The 27412-nt window shown below is 34.3% G+C and overlaps 1 protein-coding gene across 3 annotated transcripts in view; it reads left to right on the forward strand.

Moving 5' to 3' along the window:
- The window catches only part of LOC149796741 (cytoplasmic FMR1-interacting protein 1-like), a 190522-nt gene that overhangs the window by 97818 nt on the left and 65292 nt on the right, over nt 1–27412 (forward strand). For 2 of the 3 annotated variants that reach the window (XM_089961389.1, XM_089961390.1), the window contains 5 exons: nt 2135–2334; nt 3103–3199; nt 9386–9529; nt 14280–14370; nt 16857–16987. In XM_089961389.1, coding sequence (XP_089817515.1) covers nt 2135–2334; nt 3103–3199; nt 9386–9529; nt 14280–14370; nt 16857–16987 — 663 coding nt within the window. Of the gene's footprint in view, nt 1–2134; nt 2335–3102; nt 3200–9385; nt 9530–14279; nt 14371–16143; nt 16384–16856; nt 16988–27412 lie in introns of those variants that run through there. The other variant, XM_089961391.1, reaches the window with a different exon arrangement.

Consider the following 27412-nt stretch of genomic DNA (forward strand, 5'->3'; position numbering starts at 1 on the left):
GTATAATTCAGTGTGGTGAAAATTGACTGTCTTATTTTACAGGAGTTAGAGGGTCTGATTCATTGTGGTGAAAATTGAATGTTTTAATTTTCTGGAGTTAGAGGGTCTAATTCAGTTTGGTGAAAATTGACTGTCTTTTTTACAGGAGTTAGAGGGTATAATTCAGTTTGGTGAAAATTGACTGTCTTAATTTTGAGGAGTTAGAGGGACTAATTCAGTTTGGTGAAAATTGACTGACTATTTTACAGGAGTTAGAAGGTCTGATTCAGTGTGGTGAAAATTGACTGTCTTATTTTACAGGAGTTAGAGGGTCTAATTCAGTGTGGTGAAAATTGAATGTCTTAATTTTCAGGAGTTATAGGGTATAATTCAGTGTGGTGAAAATTGACTGTTTTATTTTACAGGAGTTAGAGGGTCTAATTCAGTTTCGTGAAAATTGACTGTCTTAATTTTCAGGAGTTAGAGAGACTAATTCAGTTTGGTGAAAATTGACTGCCTTATTTTACAGGAGTTAGAGGTTTTGATTCAGTTTGGTGAAAATTGACTGTCTTAATTTTCAGGAGTTAGAGGGACTAATTCAGTTTGGTGAAAATTGACTGTCTTTTTTTACAGGAGTTAGAGGGTATAATTCAGTTTGGTGAAAATTGACTGTCTTAATTTTGAGGAGTTAGAGGGACTAATTCAGTTTGGTGAAAATTGACTGACTATTTTACAGGAGTTAGAAGGTCTGATTCAGTGTGGTGAAAATTGACTGTCTTATTTTACAGGAGTTAGAGGGTCTGATTCAGTGTGGTGAAAATTGAATGTCTTAATTTTCAGGAGTTATAGGGTATAATTCAGTGTGGTGAAAATTGACTGTCTTAATTTTGAGGAGTTAGAGGGACTAATTCAGTTTGGTGAAAATTGACTGACTATTTTACAGGAGTTAGAAGGTCTGATTCAGTGTGGTGAAAATTGACTGTCTTATTTTACAGGAGTTAGAGGGACTAATTCAGTTTGGTGAAAATTGAATGTCTTAATTTTCAGGAGTTATAGGGTATAATTCAGTGTGGTGAAAATTGACTGTTTTAATTTTGAGGAGTTAGAGGGACTAATTCAGTTTGGTGAAAATTGACTGTCTTATTTTACAGGAGTTAGAGGTTTTGATTCAGTTTGGTGAAAATTGACTGTCTTAATTTTCAGGAGTTAGAGGGACTAATTCAGTTTGGTGAAAATTGACTGTCTTTTTTTACAGGAGTTAGAGGGTATAATTCATTTGGTGAAAATTGACTGTCTTAATTTTGAGGAGTTAGAGGGACTAATTCAGTTTGGTGAAAACTGACTGACTATTTTACAGGAGTTATAGGGTATAATTCAGTGTGGTGAAAATTGAATGTCTTAATTTTCAGGAGTTATATGGTATAATTCAGTGTGGTGAAAATTGACTGTTTTATTTTACAGGAGTTAGAGGGTCTAATTCAGTGTGGTGAAAATTGACTGTCTTAATTTTCAGGAGTTAGAGAGACTAATTCAGTTTGGTGAAAATTGACTGTCTTATTTTACAGGAGTTAGAGGTTTTGATTCAGTTTGGTGAAAATTGACTCTTTTTTTACAGGAGTTAGAGGGTATAATTCAGTTTGGTGAAAATTGACTGTCTTAATTTTGAGGAGTTAGAGGGACTAATTCAGTTTGGTGAAAATTGACTGACTATTTTACAGGAGTTAGAAGGTCTGATTCAGTGTGGTGAAAATTGACTGTCTTAATTTTCAGGAGTTAGAGCAGTGCTGTCTAACCCATGGGCTGATTTAAATGGCCTGCCAGAGCTCAAGCAGCTGTATAGTCATTGCTTTTCAGTTTTCTGCTGTGACCCTCGGCTTCAAGAAAAACATTTTTCAGTGGCCCATGGTGTCAAAAAGGTTGGACAGCACTGAGTTAGAGGGTCTAATTCAGCGTGGTGAAAATTGAATGTCTTATTTTACAGGAGTTAGAGGGTCTAATTCAGTGTGGTGAAAATTGAATGTCTTTTTTTACAGGAGTTAGAGGGTCTAACTCAGTTTATTTTACAGGAGTTAGAGGGTCTGATTCAGTTTGGTGAAAATTGAATGTCTTCGTTTTCAGGAGTTAGAGGGTCTAATTCAGTCCTTTTTTTATACAGGAGTTAGACGGTCTAATTCAGTGCAACCAGCTGGCTCACAAACTTCTTAGCAAACACCTGGTACTCGATGATTTTGATGCCATGCTCAAAGAAGCAGACACTAATGTCAATATTCCATGTGGACGAATAACTCTGCATATCCTCTCAGAGATTAAAGGAGATTTCCTGCCTATGTACTGTTTCAATGGAACAACAAATCGGTAAGATCAGCATGCAATCTTACAACTTTAAAAAAGACACTGTTGAAAGAGGGTTGTGGGTGGCTTGTTTTTTTTTTTCTATTTGTGCCAAAGATTGGTAACTACAGCTTGTTAATCAGCATTATCCAAAGAGAGCCCATCAACAGAGAATTGGATAATAAACCATTTACAAGACACATTATTTTTTCATATCATTGGTTAAAGAAACAGGGATATAAGGGATTAAGTAAATGGACTGTTAGCACATTTACTGTCATTTCATTTTTGATCATACATTCATCCATGCTTTGTTTAGGCTATAATTCCTATATTACTATACTTTTTGAGATTAAACTTACACAGCTTGTATATCTTGGAATTATTGTGTATAGGGTAGCAAAACTAGGTCATTGTGAGTTATACGACATGGTTTATCTAAATTTGCTCAAAAGTGATGTTTTAGACCTAACTCCAATACATTTTCATCTATGGCCACAAAACGTACACTCAGTGTACATCATAGGATTAATTGTGTGTCAACCACTAAATATGGGTTACTGTGACCAGCTTTCCTTATTTTATTGACATTGCTTAAAATCATGGCCATCCTCCCTATCTAAATTGTATCTGCTATACAGATAAGTACTTTTCTTATGTTCAGTATATATTTTAATGAACTTGTGCTGTTCATTACTAATTTGTAATATGGAAAAATAAGTAGACTTTAATACCATTTACTGATAGCTTAAGAAATGCATAGTAAGCAAAATATTTACTTCTTCTTTCCAGGTTTGTGAAGACAGTGTTACTGGACTTTAGTGAAGAATATACAATGAGTAGAGATAAGATGCACAGTGTATCAGCACATTATGTTTGGGGATCAAAGGTTATAACTCATGTTTTTTTCTCAGTTTGTGGTAGTATTTTTTTACCCTTGAGCAATCCAAATTTGTAGATTTATGAAATGTCAGGGAATAACGATCTTCTATTCAAGGCTTTAAGGAAGTTATTGGTTATTCTACCAACAGCAGATTAACATTAAACCACAACAATGATCCTTAAAACCATTGAACACAAAATGATCTCTCCTGCTCAAATCTACTTCATAAAACTGTGTCCAAATATTTCAATAAATCATGGATATTTATGGTATGACAATGGCATCAGACTTTCAGATGATACTATTTCAAAGGAGTGGATTTAGTTATGACATGATAATGGCATCAGACTTTCAGACCATACTATTTCCATGGAGTGGATTTAGTTATGACATGATAATGGCATCAGACTTTCAGACCATACTATTTCTAAGGAGTGGGTTTAGTTATGACATGATAATGGCATCAGACTTTCAGACCGTACTATTTCCATGGAGTGGATTTAGTTATGACATGATAATGGCATAAGGCTTTCAAACCATACTATTTCTAAGGAGTGGGCTTAGTTATGACATGATAATGGCATAAGGCTTTCAAATCATACTATTTCCATGGAGTGGATTTAGTTATGACATGATAATGGCATCAGACTTTCAAACCATACTATTTCCATGGAGTGGATTTAGTTATGACATGATAATGGCATCAGACTTTCAGACCATACTATTTCTAAGGAGTGGGTTTAGTTATGACATGATAATGGCATCAGACTTTCAGACCGTACTATTTCCATGGAGTGGATTTAGTTATGACATGATAATGGCATAAGGCTTTCAAACCATACTATTTCAATTGAGTGGGTTTAGTTATGACATGATAATGGCATCAGACTTTCAGACCATACTATTTCCAAGGAGTGGATTTAGTGGTTACTTACAAAACCACTTATTGAAAGATCAAATAAACAATGATCGTTATGAAAACACATCCATTTTCCAATCCATGAATTCGAGTCCTGGCAAAAATAAAATTGTTGCTAGACACACAAATATCTATTGTGCATAATGTGAAAATTGAATGCCCTTGAAACTTTTGCTGTGACAATTGAATGCCCTTGAAACTTTTGCTGTGACAATTGAATGCCATTGAAACTTTTGCTGTGAAAATTGACTGTCCTTTGAAACTTTTTATTTGCTTTTAATCTCATTACCTCAGTTATGCAAGCTGTAGAATGGGTACAGGGCAGGTTAACATGTGAGAAATGGATGTCCAATCAAGGGAAAGGCAAATACCATGCAGTAATTTATCAAGAATTGTTAAATTACAACCAAATACAACAAGCAATAGTAAGTTATCAAGAATTACTGGATTAATTCCTTTGTTCTGACCATGATTTAGACTGATCACAAACCTTGTAACATGTACTTTCTGTCAGAGAGCTGACAAATAAGCAAATAGCTTCCATTTTCATGGCAATGGATTTCTCTTTACTTCCTTAACAGTTTTCTTTGTCTACCTGTTTGAAGAGATGACAATACATATTGGTAAAGACTGGTGTATACATTTTGCTTGGAAACTGCTTATATGCACACAGGGCCTGTGATTCATCTGCCAATGTATCATTAAAATCAACTGACTAAGTGTGAGCTGTTGATTGATATTTTTGATGAATCCTAAAAAACCAAATCATGTTTTGAGTGATGTTCAATGTCATTCCTTTTATTGATAAGAGACTATAATTTTTAGTAGCGTTCATTATTATATTTTTTTAAATTTTTGTCAGCAGTAAATATGCTGCAATGATTCCTGTCATTTAAAAGGGAATATAACTGTAATTCAGTATGAAACTAACTAAATGTATCATAAGAATGAAAGATTTACCTTTATTCTAGAAACACCTGTAAGTAACAGACTAATTATTATAATGCAGCCTTTTAAGTTTGATGAAGTAATGTAAGTGTTTTGACTGTAGATACTCAGTCTCATGTGCTTGTTATACAAAGGCTGTGTTTTATATCAATGTTTATTAAGGCCTTGTTATACAAAGGCTGTGTGTTCACATCAATCTCATATTAAGGGCTTGTTATACAAAGGCTGTGTTTTATATCAATGTTTATTAAGGCCTTGTTATACAAAGGCTGTGTTTACATCTAATCTCATATTAAGGGTCTGTCATTCAAAGGCTGTTTTTTTTCTCCATAATCTTATATTAAGGCCTTGTTATACAAAGGTTGTGTGTTCACATCAATCTCATATTAAGGGCTTGTTATACATGGCTTGTGTTTATATCAATATCATGTTAGGGCCTCATACAAATGCTGTATTTTATAGCAATCTCACATTAAGGCCTTGTCATAAAAAGGCTGTTTTACACCAAGGAACATAACAAGAACAACAACATCATACACTACTATTATACAAAAGACCATATCTCTACAAAACAAAAATACAGTTCATAGGTATTTTTGATTTACACTTTTACACAAAGCCTTGTAACAGTTCAGTTTTTCAATTTGCTGCAAAGGGACATTTAAAAATAAATTGTATAACCAATTTCATAAGGATGGAGAGATAAGACATTAGAAAGCACAATCCAGCATGTTGCGAATTCCCTGAAATACTTGTTTTATAATAATAATTCCCCATTCCCATTGATAGTGGGGGGAGATCTAAATTGTTCTAATTGGAATCATCCATGAGTGAAAAAGGTATTCCCATGATAGGGTGTTGATAGGAAACATTGATGGTACTGGCATGATAGTCTGTTGATGGAAAACATTGAAAGTAATGCCATTATAGTGTGCCAGTGGGAAACATTAACAGCATTAACATGATAGTGTGTTGATAGAAAACATTGATGGTAATGTCATGATAGTGTGTTGATAGAAACCATTGATGGTAATGCCATGATAGTGTGTTGATAGGAAACACTGATGGTAATGCCATTATCATGTGTCAGTGGGAAACATTAATAGTATTGCCATGATAGCGTAGTGATGGGTAGCATTGATGGCATTGCCATGACAGTGTAGTGATGGGTAGCATTGATGGTATTGCCATGATAGTGTAGCGATGGGTAACATTGATGGTATTGCCATCATAGTGTGATGATTGGTTTTATTGAATGCATTGCCATCATAGTGTGATGACTGGTTTTATTGAATGCATTGCCATCATAGTGTGATGATTGGTTTTATTGAATGCATTGCCATCATAGTGTGATGATTGGTTTTATTGAATGCAATGCCATCATAGTGTGATGATTGGTTTTATTGAATGCATTGCCATCATAGTGTGATGATTGGTTTTATTGAATGCATTGCCATCATAGTGTGATGATTGGTTTTATTGAATGCATTGCCATCACAGTGTGGTGATTGGTTTTATTGAATGCATTGCCATCATAGTGTGGTGATTGGTTTTATTGAATGCATTGCCATCACAGTGTGGTGATTGGTTTTATTGAATGCATTGCCATCACAGTGTGGTGATTGGTTTTATTGAATGCATTGCCATCACAGTGTGGTGATTGGTTTTATTGAATGCATTGCCATCACAGTGTGGTGATTGGTTTTATTGAATGCATTGCCATCACAGTGTGGTGATTGGTTTTATTGAATGTATTGCCATCATAGTGTGATGATTGGTTTTATTGAATGCATTGCCATCATAGTGTGGTGATTGGTTTTATTGAATGCATTGCCATCACAGTGTGGTGATTGGTTTTATTGAATGCATTGCCATCACAGTGTGATGATTGGTTTTATTGAATGCATTGCCATCACAGTGTGATGATTGGTTTTATTGAATGCATTGCCATCACAGTGTGGTGATTGGTTTTATTGAATGCATTGCCATCACAGTGTGGTGATTGGTTTTATTGAATGCATTGCCATCATAGTGTGATGATTGGTTTTATTGAATGCATTGCCATCATAGTGTGATGATTGGTTTTATTGAATGCATTGCCATCATAGTGTGATGATTGGTTTTATTGAATGCATTGCCATCATAGTGTGATGATTGGTTTTATTGAATGCATTGCCATCATAGTGTGATGATTGGTTTTATTGAATGCATTGCCATCATAGTGTGATGATTGGTTTTAATGAGTGCATTGCCTTGATTTGAACATGAGACATTACTCATTTTGCATGCTGTTAAGAACAATGTCAAGTATGCACGGTCTTTATTCCAGTAGAGGACCAGGCAGACAAAAAGTATCAGTTTGTCTTTGTTATCAGAGAAAGGCATTTTTATTAAATATTTGCTGAGAAGGCATCATTTTTAGTCTAATACTATGTCTTTGCAGTCTTTTCTCAAGAGGTCTGAGCATGTTATATGGTGGACACAATTGCTGTAGAAAGGAAATTTCAGTCCATAAGCACTTTAACTCCTTAAGATTGAATGCTTAAAATAAACTATTAAGTAAAAGGTTGAAGTATTCCTAATTACTGCTATCTTCAGATCCAGATTTTAAGATGGCATCCCCATTTTGCATGACAAGGGGTTGGCATCTTTGGTACATCTATCCATGCATCCCTGTAAGATGGCATCCCCATTTTGCATGACAAGGGGTTGGCATCTTTGGTACATCTATCCATGCATCCCCATAAGATGGCATTCCCATTTTGCATGACAAGGGGTTGGCATCTTTGGTACATCTAACCATGCATCCCTGTAAAATGGCATTCCCATTTTGCATGACAAGGGGTTGGCATCTTTGGTACATCTATCCATGCATCCCCGTAAGATGGCATCCCCATTTTGCATGACAAGGGGTTGGCATCTTTGATACATCTATCCATGCATCCCCATAAGATGCATTCCCATTTTGCATGACAAGGGGTTGGCATGTTTGGTACATCTATCCATGCATCCCCATAAGATGGTATTCCCATTTTGCATGACAAGGAGTTGGCATGTTTGGTACATCTAACCATGTATCCCCATAAGATGGCATTCCCATTTTGCATGACAAGGGGGTGGCATCTTTGGTATATCTATCCATGCATCCCTGTAAGATGGCATTCCCATTTTGCATGACAAGGGGTTGGCATCTTTGATACATCTATCCATGCATCCCTGTAAGGTGGCATTTCCATTTTGCATGACAAGGGGTTGGCATGTTTGGTACATCTAACCATGCATCCCTGTAAGATGGCATTCCCATTTTGCATGACAAGGGGTTGGCATCTTTGGTACATCTGACCATGCATCCCCATAAGATGGCATTCCCATTTTGCATGACAAGGGGTTGGCATCTTTGGTACATCTATTAATGCATCCCAATAAGATGGCATTCCTATTTCACATAAGAAGGGATTGGCATGTGTTCCATTCGTCCATGTGTCCCAATAAGATAGACTTCTTATTTCACATGAGAAAGGGGTTGGCATGTTTGGTCCATCTGTTCTATTCATCCCAATAAGATGGCATTCCCATTTAATGAGAGAACGCATTACATCTTTGGTCCTTTTGTCCATGCATCCAAGTAAGCTGTCATCCATATCCATATTTCAAATGAAATGGGGTGGCATCTTTGGTCCATCTGTTAGTACATCCCATAAGCTTTCATTCACATTTCAAATAAAATGGGGTGGCATCTTTAGTCCATCTGTCAATACATCCCAATAAATTATCATTCCCATTTCACATCATAAAGGCTTGGCATGTCTTTTTCTTCTGTCCTTGCATCTCAATAAGCTGGTATTCCTGTTTCAAATCGCAGGGGGATTGGCATCTTTGGTCTATCTATCCATGCATCAGAAAAGCTGGCAAGGCTGTTTCACATCAAAAGTAGTTTGAATCATAGGTTTATGCATTCTACCCAGAAAGATCCTAACACAGAACAGTTTTAAAATCAAATTAGATACTGATCTTACATGGACAGCCACTACATCTTTAAGGAGACCTTTGGATCAAACTAGAGGCTGCCAGTGTACAAATCAAGTTTATTACCATGCATTATTTGGGTGTTACAATGCCCATGCAGTATTCGGTTGATTGTGCTCAAACTTTGTACACTTAGGACCATGAAACTTACATTTCCAAAATGTTTTCCAAACTGAATAATCAGCATTAATTAGCGTGTCCTGCCTGTTGGTAAATTTTGAAAGTTCCTCATCACAACATTCCATATTGTTAACAGTGTGATAAAAGACAGACTTTAAATATACATTACTCTTTTTTAGGCTCTGGGAAGTATATACAACTCAATTTACAGTCCATATGCAGGATTTGTTGGCATGCCTCATTTCCAGACCATCTCACATTTAATTGGTTATCAAGGGGTTGCCATCATTTTTTCAGAGCTGCTGAAATTTGTTGAAAGACTGGTAAGCTTCTTCTGTAACCCATTTTAGTTTATTAACATGGATTTTGATAGATCTATTTAGCATCTCATTCGGCTATTATTGTTTAGAATCTATTATCATGTGACCTTGAAATCACATTCATTTGACCCATTTGAGAATTTTTATATATCAACTAAGGAGTTTGACATTAAGCTAAGTATAGATGCACTAAATTTCATCACAACAGGTAAATGTGAATGTTGTTACAAGTACCTAACTGAACATTTGGTTCAACAGATGCAATTGTCAGTTGAATGGTTCAAGCAAAATTTACTTATTTTATCATGTGACAGAAAGATCTTACGTTTATGCATATTTCAATTTAAATTTATTCCATTTATACCCATGTCAATTAAACTTATTACATTTATGTTAATGTCAAATGAAACTTATTACATTAATACTTATGTCAAATGCAATTTATTACATGTATGATAATGTCAGATGCAGTCTATTATATTTATGCTCTTGTCAGAAGAAATGTATTACATTTACACTCATTTCCAATCATATTTATTACATTTACACTTATGTCAGGTGAAATTCATTACACTCATACTCTTGTCATATGAAATGTATTACATTTATGGTTGTGTCAATTGAAATTTATTACATTTACACTCATGTCAAATGAAATTTATTATATTTATATTCATGTCAAATAAAACATTTAAAATTCATAAAATGATCATCATTTGCTTGCAAAGTCAAGGCTCATAAAAGATCCAAATCATTGACAGCTTTGTCAAAATGTTTTATTGGCAAAGATGACTCAGGGCTCATAAAGATCCAAATCACTGACAGTTTTGTCTAAATGTTTTATTGGCAAAGATCACTCAGGGCTCATAAAGATCCAAATCACTGACAGTTTTGTCAAAATGTTTTATTGGTATGGATCACTCAGGGCTCATAAAGATCCAAATCACTGACAGTTTTGTCAAAATGTTTTATTGGCAAGGATCACTCAGGGCTCATAAAGATCAAAATCACTGACAGTTTTGTCAAAATGTTTTATTGGCATAGATCACTCAGGGCTCATAAAGCCATTGTCTGTCATGCATCATCCATGATCTGTTTGTATGTTTGTGCAAGTTTGTTATATGTACTTCTTCTAAACTACTTTGAGGATTGCCATGAAACTTTATACACACATTCATCCCAAGATCTCATTGGTCTGAAATGAAAATGGTGCTGCTCAGACATTCAGTATGACCATCACAGCAGCCATCTCAAAAATCTTGTTATTGCTAATTGTCCTGAATAGATAGCATATCAAGACTGGATTTTCAGTACAAGACATTGTGATATCTAGCTGGTCTTAAATGACGATGCCAATCTGACATCAACGATGGCTGCCATGGCATTCACCATTCAGTATACTATTTTCATGTCTACTGACATGGGCTGTTTTCAAACTCTGTTACATTTGGGTATACCATTTTCATGTCTACTGACATGGGCTGTTTTCAAATTCTCTGTTAAGTGTGGGTATATCATTTTCATGTCTACTGACATGGGCTGTTTTCAAATTCTCTGTTAAGTCTGGGTATACCATTTTCATGTCTACTGACATGGGCTGTTTTCAAATTCTCTGTTACATTTGGGTATACCATTTTTACGTCTACTGACATGGGCTGTTTTCAAATTCTCTGTTAAGTATGGGTATACCATTTTCATGTCTACTGACATGGGCTGTTTTCAAATTCTCTGTTAAGTGTGGGTATACCATTTTCATGTTTACTGACATGGGCTGTTTTCAAATTCTCTGTTACATTTGGGTATACCATTTTAATGTCTACTGACATGGGCTGTTTTCAAATTCTCTGTTAAGTGTGGGTATACCATTTTTTTGTCTACTGACATGGGCTGTTTTCAAATTCTCTGTTAAGTGTGGGGATACCATTTTCATGTCTACTGACATGGGCTGTTTTCAAATTCTCTGTTACATTTAGGTATACCATTTTTATGTCTACTGACATGGGCTGTTTTCAAATTCTCTGTTAAGTGTGGGTATACCATTTTCATGTCTACTGACATGGGCTGTTTTCAAATTCTCTGTTAAGTCTGGGTATACCATTTTCATGTCTACTGACATGGGCTGTTTTCAAATTCTCTGTTACATTTTTGTATACCATTTTTATGTCTACTGACATGGGCTGTTTTCAAATTCTCTGTTAAGTGTGGGTATACCATTTTCATGTCTACTGACATGGGCTGTTTTCGAATTCTCTGTTAAGTGTGGGTATACCATTTTAATATCTACTGACATGGGCTGTTTTTGAATTCTCTGTTAAGTCTGGGTATACCATTTTCATGTCTACTGACATGGGCTGTTTTCAAATTCTCTGTTATATTTGGGTATACCATTTTCATGTCTACTGACATGGGCTGTTTTCAAATTCTCTGTTAAGTCTGGGTATACCATCTTAATATCTACTGACATGGGCTGTTTTCAAATTCTGTTACATTTGGGTATACCATTTTCATGTCTACTGACATGGGCTGTTTTCAAATTCTCTGTTAAGTGTGGGTATATCATTTTCATGTCTACTGACATGGGCTGTTTTCAAATTCTCTGTTAAGTCTGGGTATACTATTTTCATGTCTACTGACATGGGCTGTTTTCAAATTCTCTGTTACATTTGGGTATACCATTTTTACGTCTACTGACATGGGCTGTTTTCAAATTCTCTGTTAAGTGTGGGTATACCATTTTCATGTCTACTGACATGGGCTGTTTTCAAATTCTCTGTTAAGTCTGGGTATACCATTTTCATGTTTACTGACATGGGCTGTTTTCAAATTCTCTGTTACATTTGGGTATACCATTTTAATGTCTACTGACATGGGCTGTTTTCAAATTCTCTGTTAAGTGTGGGTATACCATTTTCATGTCTACTGACATGGGCTGTTTTCAAATTCTCTGTTATATTTGGGTATACCATTTTCATGTCTACTGACATGGGCTGTTTTCAAATTCTCTGTTACATTTAGGTATACCATTTTTATGTCTACTGACATGGGCTGTTTTCAAATTCTCTGTTAAGTGTGGGTATACCATTTTCATGTCTACTGACATGGGCTGTTTTCAAATTCTCTGTTAAGTGTGGGTATACCCTTTTCATGTTTACTGACATGGGCTGTTTTCAAATTCTCTGTTAAATCTGGGTATACCATTTTAATATCTACTGACATGGGCTGTTTTCGAATTCTCTGTTAAGTCTGGGTATACCATTTTCATGTCTACTGACATGGGCTGTTTTCAAATTCTCTGTTGAGTCTGGGTATACCATTTTCATGTCTACTAACATGGTCTGTTTTCAAATTCTCTGTTATGTTTGGGTATACCATTTTCATGTCTACTGACATGGGCTGTTTTCTAATTCTCTGTTATGTTTGGGTATACCATTTTCATGTCTACTGACATGGGCTGTTTTCAAATTCTCTGTTAAGTGTGGGTATACCATTTTCATGTCTACTGACATGGGCTGTTTTCAAATTCTCTGTTAAATCTGGGTATGCCATTTTAATATCTACTGACATGGGCTGTTTTCGAATTCTCTGTTAAGTCTGGGTATACCATTTTCATGTCTACTGACATGGGCTGTTTTCAAATTCTCTGTTACATTTGGATATACCATTTTTTTGTCTACTGACATGGGCTGTTTTCAAATTCTCTGTTAAGTCTGGGTATACCATTTTCATGTCTACTGACATGGGCTGTTTTCAAATTCTCTGTTAAGTCTGGGTATACCATTTTCATGTCTACTGACATGGGCTGTTTTCAAATTCTCTGTTAAATCTGGGTATACCATTTTAATATCTACTGACATGGACTGTTTTCAAATTCTCTGTTACGTCTGGGTATACCATTTTCATGTCTACTGACATGGGCTGTATTCAAATTCTCTGTTATGTTTGGGTATACCATTTTCATGTCTACTGACATGGGCTGTTTTCAAATTCTCTGTTAAGTCTGGGTATACCATTTTCATGTCTACTGACAAGGGCTGTTTTCAAATTCTCTGTTAAGTCTGGGTATACCATTTTCATGTCTACTGACATGGGCTGTTTTCAAATTCTCTGTTACATTTGGATATACCATTTTTTTGTCTACTGACATGGGCTGTTTTCAAATTCTCTGTTAAGTGTGGGTATACCATTTTCATGTCTACTGACATGGGCTGTTTTCAAATTCTCTGTTAAGTCTGGGTATACCATTTTCATGTCTACTGACATGGGCTGTTTTCAAATTCTCTGTTAAATCTGGGTATACCATTTTAATATCTACTGACATGGGCTGTTTTCAAATTCTCTGTTACGTCTGGGTATACCATTTTCATGTCTACTGACATGGGCTGTATTCAAATTCTCTGTTAAGTGTGGGTATACCATTTTCATGTCTACTGACATGGGCTGTTTTCAAATTCTCTGTTATGTTTGGGTATACCATTTTCATGTCTACTGACATGGGCTGTTTTCAAATTCTCTGTTAAGTTTGGGTATACCATTTTCATGCATCCCATTCACAAGCTCAGATGATGCATTTACATATGCCTGGTATAGTATTTTCCATTATCGCATTCACCGAAGAGTGTGGATAAACCATTTTCACATGTCCTGCTCACAAGTTCTGATGAATTATTTGCATGTACTTACAACTTTGAATAATGAAACCTGTAATTTATAAGCAGCTCTGTCACAATTTCAAATTAGTCCTGTTTTCTTGCAGTTGAAGAGTACAATACAAGACTACTTGAAACCCATCAAAGATGCAATGCCCCCAAAATGTGGTTTGACTCTATTTTCCTATGGATCAGTAGGTAGGAAAATTTATATAAATTTATATCAAACTCATATTTTACTTATGTTACATCTGTTATTACAAAGTACATACTCTTCAGAGATATGGATAAAATTTTAATGAATTGAATAATTTACTACCTGGTTTGTAACTAATTGGGTCTAATTCTGAAGAAGTTACACCACTCCCTCGATAACTTGTGCCCTGATAACTTGAGAACCTGCTTAAAATGCGGGGTCAGGCATGGATCCCATTTTTTAAATCAGAAAATACCCCCAAAAATTTATCCCTATTTGTTGAACTTGAAGAAAATTGCGATCAAAATTGGTAATGGAAACTTTGATGTATTGCTCGTTTTATCGTTGAAAATGGTAGATATGACCTGAAAATTTTAATCAACACTATGAAATATCAAATTTAAAAATAGGTCATACAATTTTTACATTTTCTTTCCAAATGACATTCCTAGTACACAGCAATTAACAATATGTAAGAAAATTTTGATCAATGAAAATGTCACTTACGCAGAATAGAGGCAGTACTTTAATAAATAAATACAAAATAAATAATTTCTTTATCTATTGAAATTTGTGTTCTAGTTCTATCTTTTAGTTCCTTTTAAGTGTAATCATCATAAATGCAATGTGTCCTCTTTTAATTAAATGTAAAATGCGTCAATCTACCGTAACAGCTATGTCCATGAGCGTTTCACTGAGAACCTAATTAAGTGCTGACTGATATAATAGAGATTACCTTATGATGGGTAAATTACTGTGATATTGTATAGATTACTTGACATTGGGTAAATTACTATGATATAGTAGAGATTACTTTATATTGGGTAAATTACTATGATATAGTTGAGATTACTTTATATTGGGTAAATTACTGTGATATGGTAGAGATTACCTTATATTGGGTAAATTACTGTGATATAGTAGAGATTACCTTATATTTGGTAAATTACTATGATATAGTAGAGATTACCTTATATTGGGTAAATTACTATGATATAGTAAAGATTACTTGACATTGGGTAAATTACTATGACAAAGCAGAGATTACCTTATATGTATTGGGTAAATTACTTGATATAGTAGAGATTACCTTATATTGGGTAAATTACTATGATATAGTAGAGATTACCTTATATTGGGTAAATTACTATGATATAGTAAAGATTACTTGACAGTGGGTAAATTACTATGATATAGTAGAGATTACCTTATATTGGGTAAATTACTATGATATTGGAGAAATTGCTTGTGTTACGTATATCTGATTTAATTCATATTTATTTTAATTTAATTGTTTGTCAGTTTTAAATTTTGTATTCTGTTATATGCTATTATAATGTAAATTTATTCACTAGAGATGATACTTTTTCAGAAAATTGTTTGACCGTGACTGTTAGTTTATAAACACCAGGTGTTGCTCTAAATTCTGACCTTGTTTCAGAACCTGTAGCTACTTTCATAAACAAGTTCTATTTTATTTTAAAATGATTAGTTGTTTCCAAGGTCATGATGGGACTACATGATTTAAGATGTAAACAAAAAATTTTTTTGTTATTTTTTGGAGTAAAATGATTGGTTGTTGTCTGGGTCATATTTGGTGTAAACACGATCACGTGACCCCCCCCCCAATTCAATTTCGCAATTCTGGTTTTTCCATTATGCACATTTGTTAATTTTAATAGAGATGCTTTGAGAGAGATTTCTCAGTTTTGGGCTTTTTACACTGATGTAAAATTATTTTTTGTAGCCAGAATTATAGTTCTAATTTTTTTCAGATCAGTTGGATTTCAAAAGGATTAATTCTTTTTCTCTGGAAATATTTTGAGGAGTGCTTACACAGAAATTTTTGAAAGACATTGCTTATATATTTAATTTGGATTTCCAACACCGGAGTGCCATTATTTGTATTTCTACAAGGAACTCAAGATAAGCACAGTACTGACTACAGCATACATCAACATCATCCATCTTGGATTTTCCATCAGGATTCAAACTTGAAATTATTAGAACATTTATTACTAGGACTTTCACCTTTCACAATTTAATTCGTGGATTATTCTTAGATTATTTTTGGATTTGATTCTTGAAACCATAAGTTCTCCTTTTTTCATTTTTACAGAATTTTCCAGGAAAATAAATTATTTGTTAAACATTTAAAAGCTTGTTGTTTTCACTCTTTCTTATTACTATTTATTCGAGCCTAAAGGTGTAACACTTGATACTGGGTAAATTAGAAACACAACTCTAAAGTTCCCTCAGTATGAAGGGATTCATGATCATACCCATGTTATATCAAGGACTGTGTTATACTGAGGCAAGGGATTCATGATCATACCCATGTTATATCAAGGACTATGTTATACTGAGGCACATAGCAAAGTACCACTGTACCAAACACCATCGAAAATCCACTCTGAAGTCCATCTGTCTGTCGTTCCTTCCTTTTGCATTACAGTTTGTAAATATGAAATTTGCTTTTATTTATTAGGAGCTCTGTCCAAATATTATGCACAGTTGGTAGACATTATTCAACATCCAGACCTTCGGACAGAAACATTCCATTGGTTTAGAGTCCTTGGAAATGCAATAGTCTTCTTCTTACTCATGGAACAAGCCCTTGTAAGTATAATCTATAATCATAATTTTCTCTGTAGAGGCAGGGGTATATTAGATTCTTTATGTCTCTATCTGTCTATCCTTCCATCTATCACAAACTCTATATAAACTTGCCATGAAACTTGATAAATATTAAGGTCATCATCGGAATATGCACATATCAACAAATCAATTTACTCCTGCAGTTTGTTGAGAATCATTGCCCATTTTGCTTGCAGTTGAATACATTGTATATGACAATTTTTTGTAAGTACAACTGGTCTCACATTTTGTAATGGATCATCATTGGTAAATTTTATCCTTGTCATGTGAAGATTTGACAAATACATTTGCTCAAAGTTTATTAGAGTTATTGCCCTTGATATCTTGTAAATGAAATGTGGCAGAATCTCATTAACTCATCCTGAATTTTTTTTATGGACTACCATAAAAAAATAATTTATTAGGGTCATCATTTGAAGATGTGCCAGTTAACAATTACTGTGCTCCAGCAACTTTTGTAAGAGTTATTGCCCTTGTTTTTACTTCCAGCTGAATGTATTTTATGACATAATCTTGCAGATTTCAATTGGTCACCAAAAATCTTACAACCTGTTATGATCATCATCAGAGGATGTGATATTGTATAATCATTTTGCTATTTTGTTTCAGTTATTAATCTTTTGAATGGAGTCACGTGTAGTGTATGAGAGAATCTTGTGAGTACACTGTTTTCAGTGGATTGCCATGTAGCTGTATGTGTTCTGTTAATTGTTTGAAGACGTAGATATCAACCAAATGTATCGTCCTCCCTCTAATTTTGTTAGAGTTATTGCCCTTTTTGTCTTACAGTTGATTGAAGTGTATGGCAGAATCTTGTGAATACAATTAGTCTGGCAGTTTCTGATGGATCACTGTCAGTCTTGCTACATGTTATAGTAATAACCTGAAGCTTGTACAGTGTTCCTATGATTAGCATTTTTTTTACACGTATTACATTTCTTGTACTTTGAGTTGGATGTTGTGCATTATAGAATGTTGTGTATAATAGAATGCTGTGAACACAACTAATCTAACAGTTTTCATTGGATCACAATGCTAGATGTACACATATTGACAAATCACTCTTTTCACTCAATTTCTTCTTAGAGTTATTGCCCTTTTGTCCTGCTGCAGACTGTAGTATATGATGGAGTTTTGTGAATGTAATTTGCCTTGCAGCTTTCTATAGTTTGCCGTAAAACTTTATACATATTATGGCTATCATCCAAAGACATGCATATTGCCAAATTTAAAGATGTGCATATTGCCAAATTTAAAATTGTGTATGTTGCCAAATTTAAAGATGTGCATTATTGCCAAATTTAAAATTGTGTATATTGCCAAATCTAAAGATGTGCATATTGCTAAATCATATGTGTTCCCTTTTTTTTGTTAGAGTTCTTCTTATCCTTACTGATGTTTCACTGGATGGATACATGAGAAAATTTGTGTGAATGGAATACATGAGAAAATTGTGTGAATGGAATACATGAGAGAGCTATTTGAATGAAATACATGAGAAAATTGTGTGAATGGAATACATGAGAGAGCTATTTGAATGAAATACATGAGAAAATTGTGTGAATGGAATACATGAGAGCAATTTGAATGAAATACATGAGAAAATTGTGTGAATGGAATACATGAGAGAGCAATTTGAATGGAATACATGAGAGAACCATGTGAATGTATACATGAGGGAACTGTAAGAATGTAGTATATGAGAGAACTGTATGAATGGAATTCATGAGAGAACTGTATGAATGGGATACATGAGAAAGCTGTGTGAATGGAATACATGAGAAAACTGTATAAATGGAATACATTGTGAGAAACGTGTGAATGGAATACATGAGAGAAATATGTGAATGGAATACATGAGACAACTGTATGAATGAAATAAGTGAGAAAAATGTGTCAATGGAATGCATGAGTGAACCATGTGAATGGAATACATGAGTGAGCTGTGTGAATGGAATACATGAGTGAGCTGTGTGAATGGAATACATGAGAGAAATGTGTCAATGAAATGCATGAGAGAATCATGTGAATGGAATACATGAGAGAGCTGTGTGAATGGAATACATAAGAGAACTGTGTGAAATGTAATACATGAAGGAACTGTAAGAATGTAGTATATGAGAGAACTGTATGAATGGAATTCATGAGAGAACTGTATGAATGGGATACATGAGAAAGCTGTGTGAATGGAATACATGAGAAAACTGTATAAATGGAATACATTGTGAGAAACGTGTGAATGGAATACATGAGAGAAATATGTGAATGGAATACATGAGACAACTGTATGAATGAAATAAGTGAGAAAAATGTGTCAATGGAATGCATGAGTGAACCATGTGAATGGAATACATGAGTGAGCTGTGTGAATGGAATACATGAGTGAGCTGTGTGAATGGAATACATGAGAGAAATGTGTCAATGAAATGCATGAGAGAATCATGTGAATGGAATACATGAGAGAGCTGTGTGAATGGAATACATAAGAGAACTGTGTGAAATGTAATACATGAAGGAACTGTAAGAATGTAGTATATGAGAGAACTGTATGAATGGAATACATGAGTGAGCTGTGTGAATGGAATACATGAGTGAGCTGTGTGAATGGAATACATGAGAGAAATGTGTCAATGAAATGCATGAGTGAACCATGTGAATGGAATACATGAGTGAGCTGTGTGAATGTAATACATTAGAGAACTGTGTGAAATGTAATACATGAAGGAACCTTGTGAATGGAATACATGAGAGAAATGTGTCAATGAAATGCATGAGTGAATCATGTGAATGGAATACATAAGAGAGCTGTGTGAATGGAATACATAAGAGAGCTGTGTGAATGAAATACATGAAAGAATTATGTGGATGGAATATATGAGATAATTATATAAATGGAATACATCATAGAACCATGTGCATAGAGTACATCATAGAACCATGTGAATAGAGTACATCATAGAACCATGTGAATAGAGTACATCATAGAACCATGTGAATAGAGTACATCATAGAACCATGTGAATGAAATACATGAGAGAATACAACTACTCTTGAAATCTGTAGTGAATTGTTATGAAAGTAGGTAGATATTAGGGTGATCATGATAAGATATATGCATATTGATCAACCATTGTACTCACACTATTTTAATTAGTTATTTGCTTTTACTGACTATGAATTATCTAAATTATGGGTAGAGATACAAGAGACATGGGAGGGTATATTTAATATGTAAACAAATTGCTCACCATTCCTCAAGCTTGTCCTAATTTGTTTTTCTTTCCTAGATTTGGGTGGTGAGGCATGTAAGATGTCTCATTAACTGAGTAAATATTTTCTTAAATTCTAACTCTTTCTTCTTTTTCATTGTACCATGTGAAATCATTGGTATGACGTGTTGTAAACCTGTTCATATTTTAGCTATTACATACCAGTAATATGTCATCAATTTGAGTATTAAAACAAAATGTTTTGGAAGAGTTTACATTGAATTCAATGTATGTTGTCATATGATAGCAGTATTATATAAAATTGTACTTTTGTGATTTTTTTATATGAAATCAATCAAGCTCATACAGTAGTGTCAAAGTGTGCATACTGCAGGTAACAAATTTTAGAAATTGTTCAACTTATCCAGCAAATTGCACAATGAATGTAACATGTATGTAAGATCCTTACAAGAATTTTGTATTAGAAAATTAATAATGCATGGTAAAAATTGTACTAATTATGCAATTTTGTCGTCCCCAAATATGGACAGTGGCTAGGTAATATCTGATTTGACTGCTCCCACTGTGGGCAGTGGCTAGTAATATCTGAGTTGACTGCTTCCAATGTGGGCAGTGGCTAGGTATTACACAAGGTGACTGCTCCAGATGTGGGCAGTGGCTAGGTAATACATGAGTTGACTGCTCCAGATGTGGGCAGTGGCTAGGTAATACATGAGTTGACTGCTCCAGATGTGGGCAGTGGCTAGGTAATACATGAGGTGACTGCTCCAGATGTGGTCAGTGGCTAATTAATACCTGAGTTGACTGCTCCACATGTAAGCAGTGACTTGGCAATATCTGAGTTGAGTGTTTCAGATATGGACAGTGGCTAGGTAATACCTGAGTTGACTGCTCCAGATGTGGGCAGTGGCTAAGCAGTGCATGAGTTGACTTCTCCAGATGTGGGCAGTGGCTAGGTAATACATGAGTTGACTGCTCCAGATGTGGTCAGTGACTAGGTAATACATGAGTTGACTGCTCCAGATGTAGTGGCTATGCAATACCTTGGGAATTTGATCCCAATATATTTGATAACACTTAATCAGATATAAATTTACACAATCCTTATTGGCAAGTTCCTTAGACCATTCTGCTGCTCAGGACCCCTGGTCCTACATGAAAACAATACTGATCTGATGTCTATAACAGCCACCATGGCAGCCATCTAGAATATCTTATCACTATTTCTCCTCCCTATCAGAAATTTATATTGATATGATGTTTTCACCAGAAGATTTCATATGATATCTGGTTGCTGCTACATTAAACTTGGATCAACTTAGATATCCAATTTGCTGCCATAATGGCCATCTTGAAAATCTTGTTCTCTCTACTCCACATGAATGGTCAAACTAACATGGGTTTCAGTCAAAACATTATGATTTCTTATTGGTCCTAATGAAGATAATGCCAATCTAATGTCCAATATGGACACCATGGTAGCCATCATAAAAATCTTTTTATTGCTGCTCTTCCTGAATGGATGATCATATCAATACTAAAAGTATTTTTTGTGATGTCCAATTGGTCCTAAGTACAAATGGTGCCATTCTGACCTTTAGTATGACCACCACTGCAGCCAACTTGAAAATCTTGTTATTGCTATGCTTTCTGAAAGGAAAAGTCATGTCAGCATGGGGTTTTCAGCAGCAGACGTCTTATGATGTCTAGTTGGAACTAAATGAAAAATGGGGCTGATCTGTCAATCTTATATGGCCACCATTGCAGCCATCTTGAAAATCTTGTTATTGCTACTCCTTCTAAATGGAAAATCATATCAACATGGGATTGACTCTGTAAGACAAATCATTGTAGCTGGTTGATCCTGGATGAAGATGGTGCTGATCTGTGCTGATCTGACATCAAACATGACTGCCACGATGAACATATTGAAAATCCTGTCATTAACTCTATATGAACATAAAGTTTTCACAGAAGGTCTTCTGATGGTGTCTAGTTTGTCTGAAAGAAAATGGTGCTGATTTTACACCCAGTATCGCTGCCACCATGGCAAATTTGTCAATCTTGTCATTGAAGAATATCAAAGATGTTTGAACACTTAGCAGTTAAAAAAAAGTATTCTAATCTTGAATTCCTGAAAATTCTCTTTGAACATTAAAGAGTCAGTCCTTTCAATGGACTCTTGTTTAAATTTATTCTAGTGTGACTTCTGAGTCCCTCATCTAGCAGCAAAAGTTGGGATCTTTTAACTAAGTAGAAAAGAAAGGAGATACAGATTGATAAATGTAAGCTTTATTTAGAAGTGAGGCCACCAGTCTGTACTATTTTATGAATATGCAATTTGAAAGAAGTGTCAGGTTCTACACTGGGACATAGATGTGTGCTTGTCATTGGAGAGAGAGAGAGAGAGAGAGAGAGAGAGAGAGAGAGAGAGAGAGAGAGAGGAGGAATGCTAAACGTTTAATTACATTTCATTTTTCATTCCTGAAATAAGCTTCAAAACCTGATGGCTTATAGTTAAATTGGTCCTAATATTATTTTTTAGGAATACCATTTTTTATTTTTGTCAAGATTTAATAGTTTTTTCTTTTATTTTTCATTCTGTTCTTTTCTATCCAATCGGCAATTAATTGTTTCACTCTGTAAGATGGATACTGATGCACCAGTCTATATGGTAATTGCCATGAATGATTTTAGGCTTGTGTTTACCCAGTGTATATATTGACCTACAGTAAACATGATCATTCATATATTTTTTAATCTCCTTCACAGTTTTCAGCAATAATTTTTTGTCTTTCCTACAAAGTACTGGTCATTGAGCTTAGATGGTTGGCATTTTTTTCTTTTATTAAACAACCACTTTTACTATCAGAGAAAAAAAAAGGGTAGAATCCTTACCATTCATACTCACTTTAAGTTAAGTCCAACTGCGAACAACACAGACTCTACTCTGCCATCACATAATATGCCAACAGATCAGGGTCTATGTTGTTTGTTTGATTGATTAGTCCTAATAAACAGCATATACCCAGATCTGATGATGCATTAGGCAATTGCAGGTCTGGATTTGTGCAGTTAAATTGCATTGTTATGTTTGTACTTTTTCTAAAACATTTTGGGATTATGTCCCAGATTAGTGATCCCAAATGCTGAAAACTTTTCTTCATGAGTTCTTTATTTGGTTTTGAGATGGAAAAGTGGTTAGCTAAAATTGATCGTAAATTGGAAGTGTTGCCTTGTTTTCTAGCATGAAATAGTTCAGTGAGATATAATGGGGTCATATTGTTTGAAACTATGTGCAAAGTCTATCCTTTCTCAAAATTATTCATTCACTTACTATTAACATCTTAATATCATTCATTGTGAATGGGATATTTTCAGCATTAAATAAGATGTGTCTGCAAGTGCTTGTTTGCAAGCAGAATAATTTGTAAATATTCTTGTCAGATGTGATTCCCCAGATAACATTAAAGTAGTCTATGTATGGTTGTACATAGCATTTGTAATATATTAACCTATGTTTAATTGACAGATTTGGCCTTTTCTTACTAATAACCACAGACATAAATTGACTTTATGACATATGACTGGAATATGTTCATTCCTTTGCAAATTGTTGTCAATTGTAGGAAAATTTCATTCAACTTTGAATCAAATTCTTATTTTCCAATTTTGCTGCCTTTCATTTGGTAGTAATTATTAATACTTTAGTTTTGTCTGCATTTCATTTCATGACATTTTCCATACACCAGGAATATAATATATAAGGCAATCTCAAGTGAGACCTCTGTGTTTGATTTTAGATTGAAATCTGATAGTATACTATCATCTACATGTATGTTGGATGTTGAAATACAGTTGCCTATTTTCAGTTCCATTTATGAAAATGTCATTCCCTGGTGTCAATGGCATTATCATCATCTACCATGTCAAACATAGCATGACATAAATATCACCCTCTGGTGTCAATACCATTGTCATCATCTACCATGTCAAACAGAGCATAACATTAGTATCACTCTCGGGTGTCAATTTCATTGTCATCATCCACCATGTCAAAGATAGCATGACAAAAGTATCACTCTCAGGTGTCAATTACATCATCATCATCTGCTTTGTTATGATTTAATTGTCTTTAAAGTTTTTGAAGGTCACATAAAATACAATCAACAACTGCTTAGTGGCCCAGAACAAAGTGGTCTTTATAGATAGGTAGTCTTAATATATAGGAGAGTATCATGTAAAAAAGTGGATCTGAAAGAAACAATTAGCAATGATATTGAGAAAGATGGACAGATGGGCAGAAACAAAATAAAGAAAAGATTACATCTTAATTTACATCAGAAAAAGAATGGTCATTCTCCCCCCAAATAACCAGTCATTATTTACAATACATTACGGTCCACCAGAACAATAATGTGTGGTTGCTGGTTGCATTGAGCAGGTGGTTGCTTTATGTAGGTAAATTATATAGGGAAATTTGGAGGGGACTAAAAAATGTTGGTCACTTATATGCAGATGGTTGCTAAATCATCTCTCCATCATGAAAAAGTACTCAAATCCAAATGTTGCTAAAAAAAATTCTAACCAATCAAAAGGTTCCAATTCAATTTTGAGTAAAATTTCCAAATCTTGAGTAATGTTTATTACCCAGAATACTATGCAATCTTTTGGAATAGAAAGGTCATCACACTAGCTTACAAGTCAGGTATACTATTGCATGGAATCCTTGTTGTATATGGAAAATGATATGTTGGGGTTACTTCAGCATGGGTATATACAGTATTTGATTCAGTGTTTGATCAGGAGAAAGTATTTGCTCAGCACTTGGCACTGACTGCTTTCCTTGCATTCTGGTCTGATGTGTGTAATTGATGTACCAGGATGTGGATGTGTATGGTAATGTATTCAATGTTAACATATCCTGAAGTATTTACACTGTTCTTAACTGTGCTGGGATGATCCTGCTTTCTGTTTGTTTTCCGTAATGATAGTTGCTTTATACCTTTATATTAAGAACAGTACGTGTCCTTTCATAAAACATGTTATGTTATACTTTATGACTCCAATAGATGGAGAGACATTATCCTTGTAGAGAGACAAAATGCTGATATATTTTACAAAACCCTGTATGAAATACAAATAACCATTAACCCTTCCAGGTAAATGTATGACATCACCTGACTCATCATTCAGATCCAGCCTTGAGTGGATTGATTACATTGACTACATGTGGATGAGAGATATCAGGGCTTACATTTATCAAAACCATTTTTCAGATTCACTCATAGTTTGAAATAATGCTTAAACATTATTATTTGATAAAATGTTACATGATGTGTCAAAAATTTGCTCATTTTTTCTTTAATTATTGAGTTTAATTCATCATTGCCCTTCAGAGTTCTCATGTCTCATTTCCTTCACTGTGGTAGTGAAGTGATATCTAGGTCAGTCATGAAAGCCCCAATATATTACAATGGAACTTATGATTAATTTAGGTTACAGTGCAATGCACTTTTCCCAAGCTGAGGGATGGAAGCCATTTTTAGTGATGAAAGATGGTGACTTATTAATTAGAAGAAAGAAAAAAAGTAATTTTATTGAAATCCTGCAAAATAGATATGTTGACTTATTATTTAATGTGTAAGACACATATGTATAATTATTACTAAATGTGTATGACAGATATGTTGTTGTTGTAGGGTTTAATGCCATCTTTCATCACACGATAGGCTATACACGGTGGCCAGTATTAATGGTGGAGGAAAAACCTGGGAAAACCCCAGAAAGAACCACTGACCCACAAGACACTACTGGCAAGCTTTCTCACATACCCACATTGGCCAAATCCAAGACTTGAACCGACACAGACAGAGGTGAGATGGCAGTGATCTGTAATGGAGAGTGCTTTAGACCACTTGGTGACAGATATGTAGACTTTGTTACTAAATATATAAGACAGTTATGTAGGTTTATTACTAAATGTGTTAGACAGATATGCAGGCTTTTCCAGGACATGTAGACTTATTAATAAATACGTAAGACAAATATGTAGACTTTTTACTACATGTGTGAGACAGTTATATAGACTTATTAATAAATATGTTTGACTGATATATAGATTTATTACTAAATGTGAGAAAGACAAATATACAGACTTATTACTAAATGTGTTAGACAGATATATAGAATTTTTACTAAATGTGTTAGACAGATATATAGACTTATTACAAAATGTGAGACAGACAAATAGACTCATTACTAAATGTGTGAGACTGATATGTAGACTTATTACTAAATGGGTGGGACGAATTGTAGGTTTATTGCTAATTGTGTAGGACATATGTAGGTTTTTCCAGGACAGGTAGATTTATTATTAAATGTGTAAGACAGACATGTAGACTTATTACTAAATCTGTAAGACAGATATGTAGACTTATTACTAAATGTGTTAGACAGACATGTAGACTTATTACTAATATGTAAGACAGACATGTAGACTTATTACTAAATGTGTAAGACAAATATGTAGATTTATTACCTAATTTGTGAGATAGATTTGTTGATTTATTACTAATTATGTAAGAAAGACATGTAGACTTATTACTAAATGTGTAAGACAAATATGTATATTTATTACCTAATGTGTGAGATAGATTTGTTGATTTATTACTAATTATGTAAGAAAGACATGTAGACTTATTACTAATGTGTAAGACAGACATGTAGACTTATTACTAATGTGTAAGACAGACATGTAGACTTATTACTAAATGTGTAAGATAAATATGTAGATTTATTACCTAATGTGTGAGATAGATTTGTTGATTTATTACTAATTATGTAAGAAAGACATGTAGACTTATTACTAAATGTGTAAGACATATATGTTGACTTATTACTAAATGTGTAAGACAGATATGCAGGTTTTTCCAGTTCACTTTGATCCAATCTGACTTGTATAATATCTGTTATCTTTATTCTTAAGAAATAACTGATTGTCTAGTTATGCAATACACACAGTATTCAATCCCCTGTACCCACTTTAAGTAATAATAATAATAATATTTATTACTATTGTCATTATTTTGAGAGATGTCTGTAGATGAACACACAGAATTAATGGAACTGATGCAGATGGACAGATGAGAAAAAT

This window comes from Sinohyriopsis cumingii, chromosome 6 (genome assembly GCF_028554795.1).
Source record: "Sinohyriopsis cumingii isolate HCF-2022 chromosome 6, ASM2855479v2, whole genome shotgun sequence".
In the NCBI taxonomy this organism is placed as follows: domain Eukaryota; kingdom Metazoa; phylum Mollusca; class Bivalvia; order Unionida; family Unionidae; genus Sinohyriopsis; species Sinohyriopsis cumingii.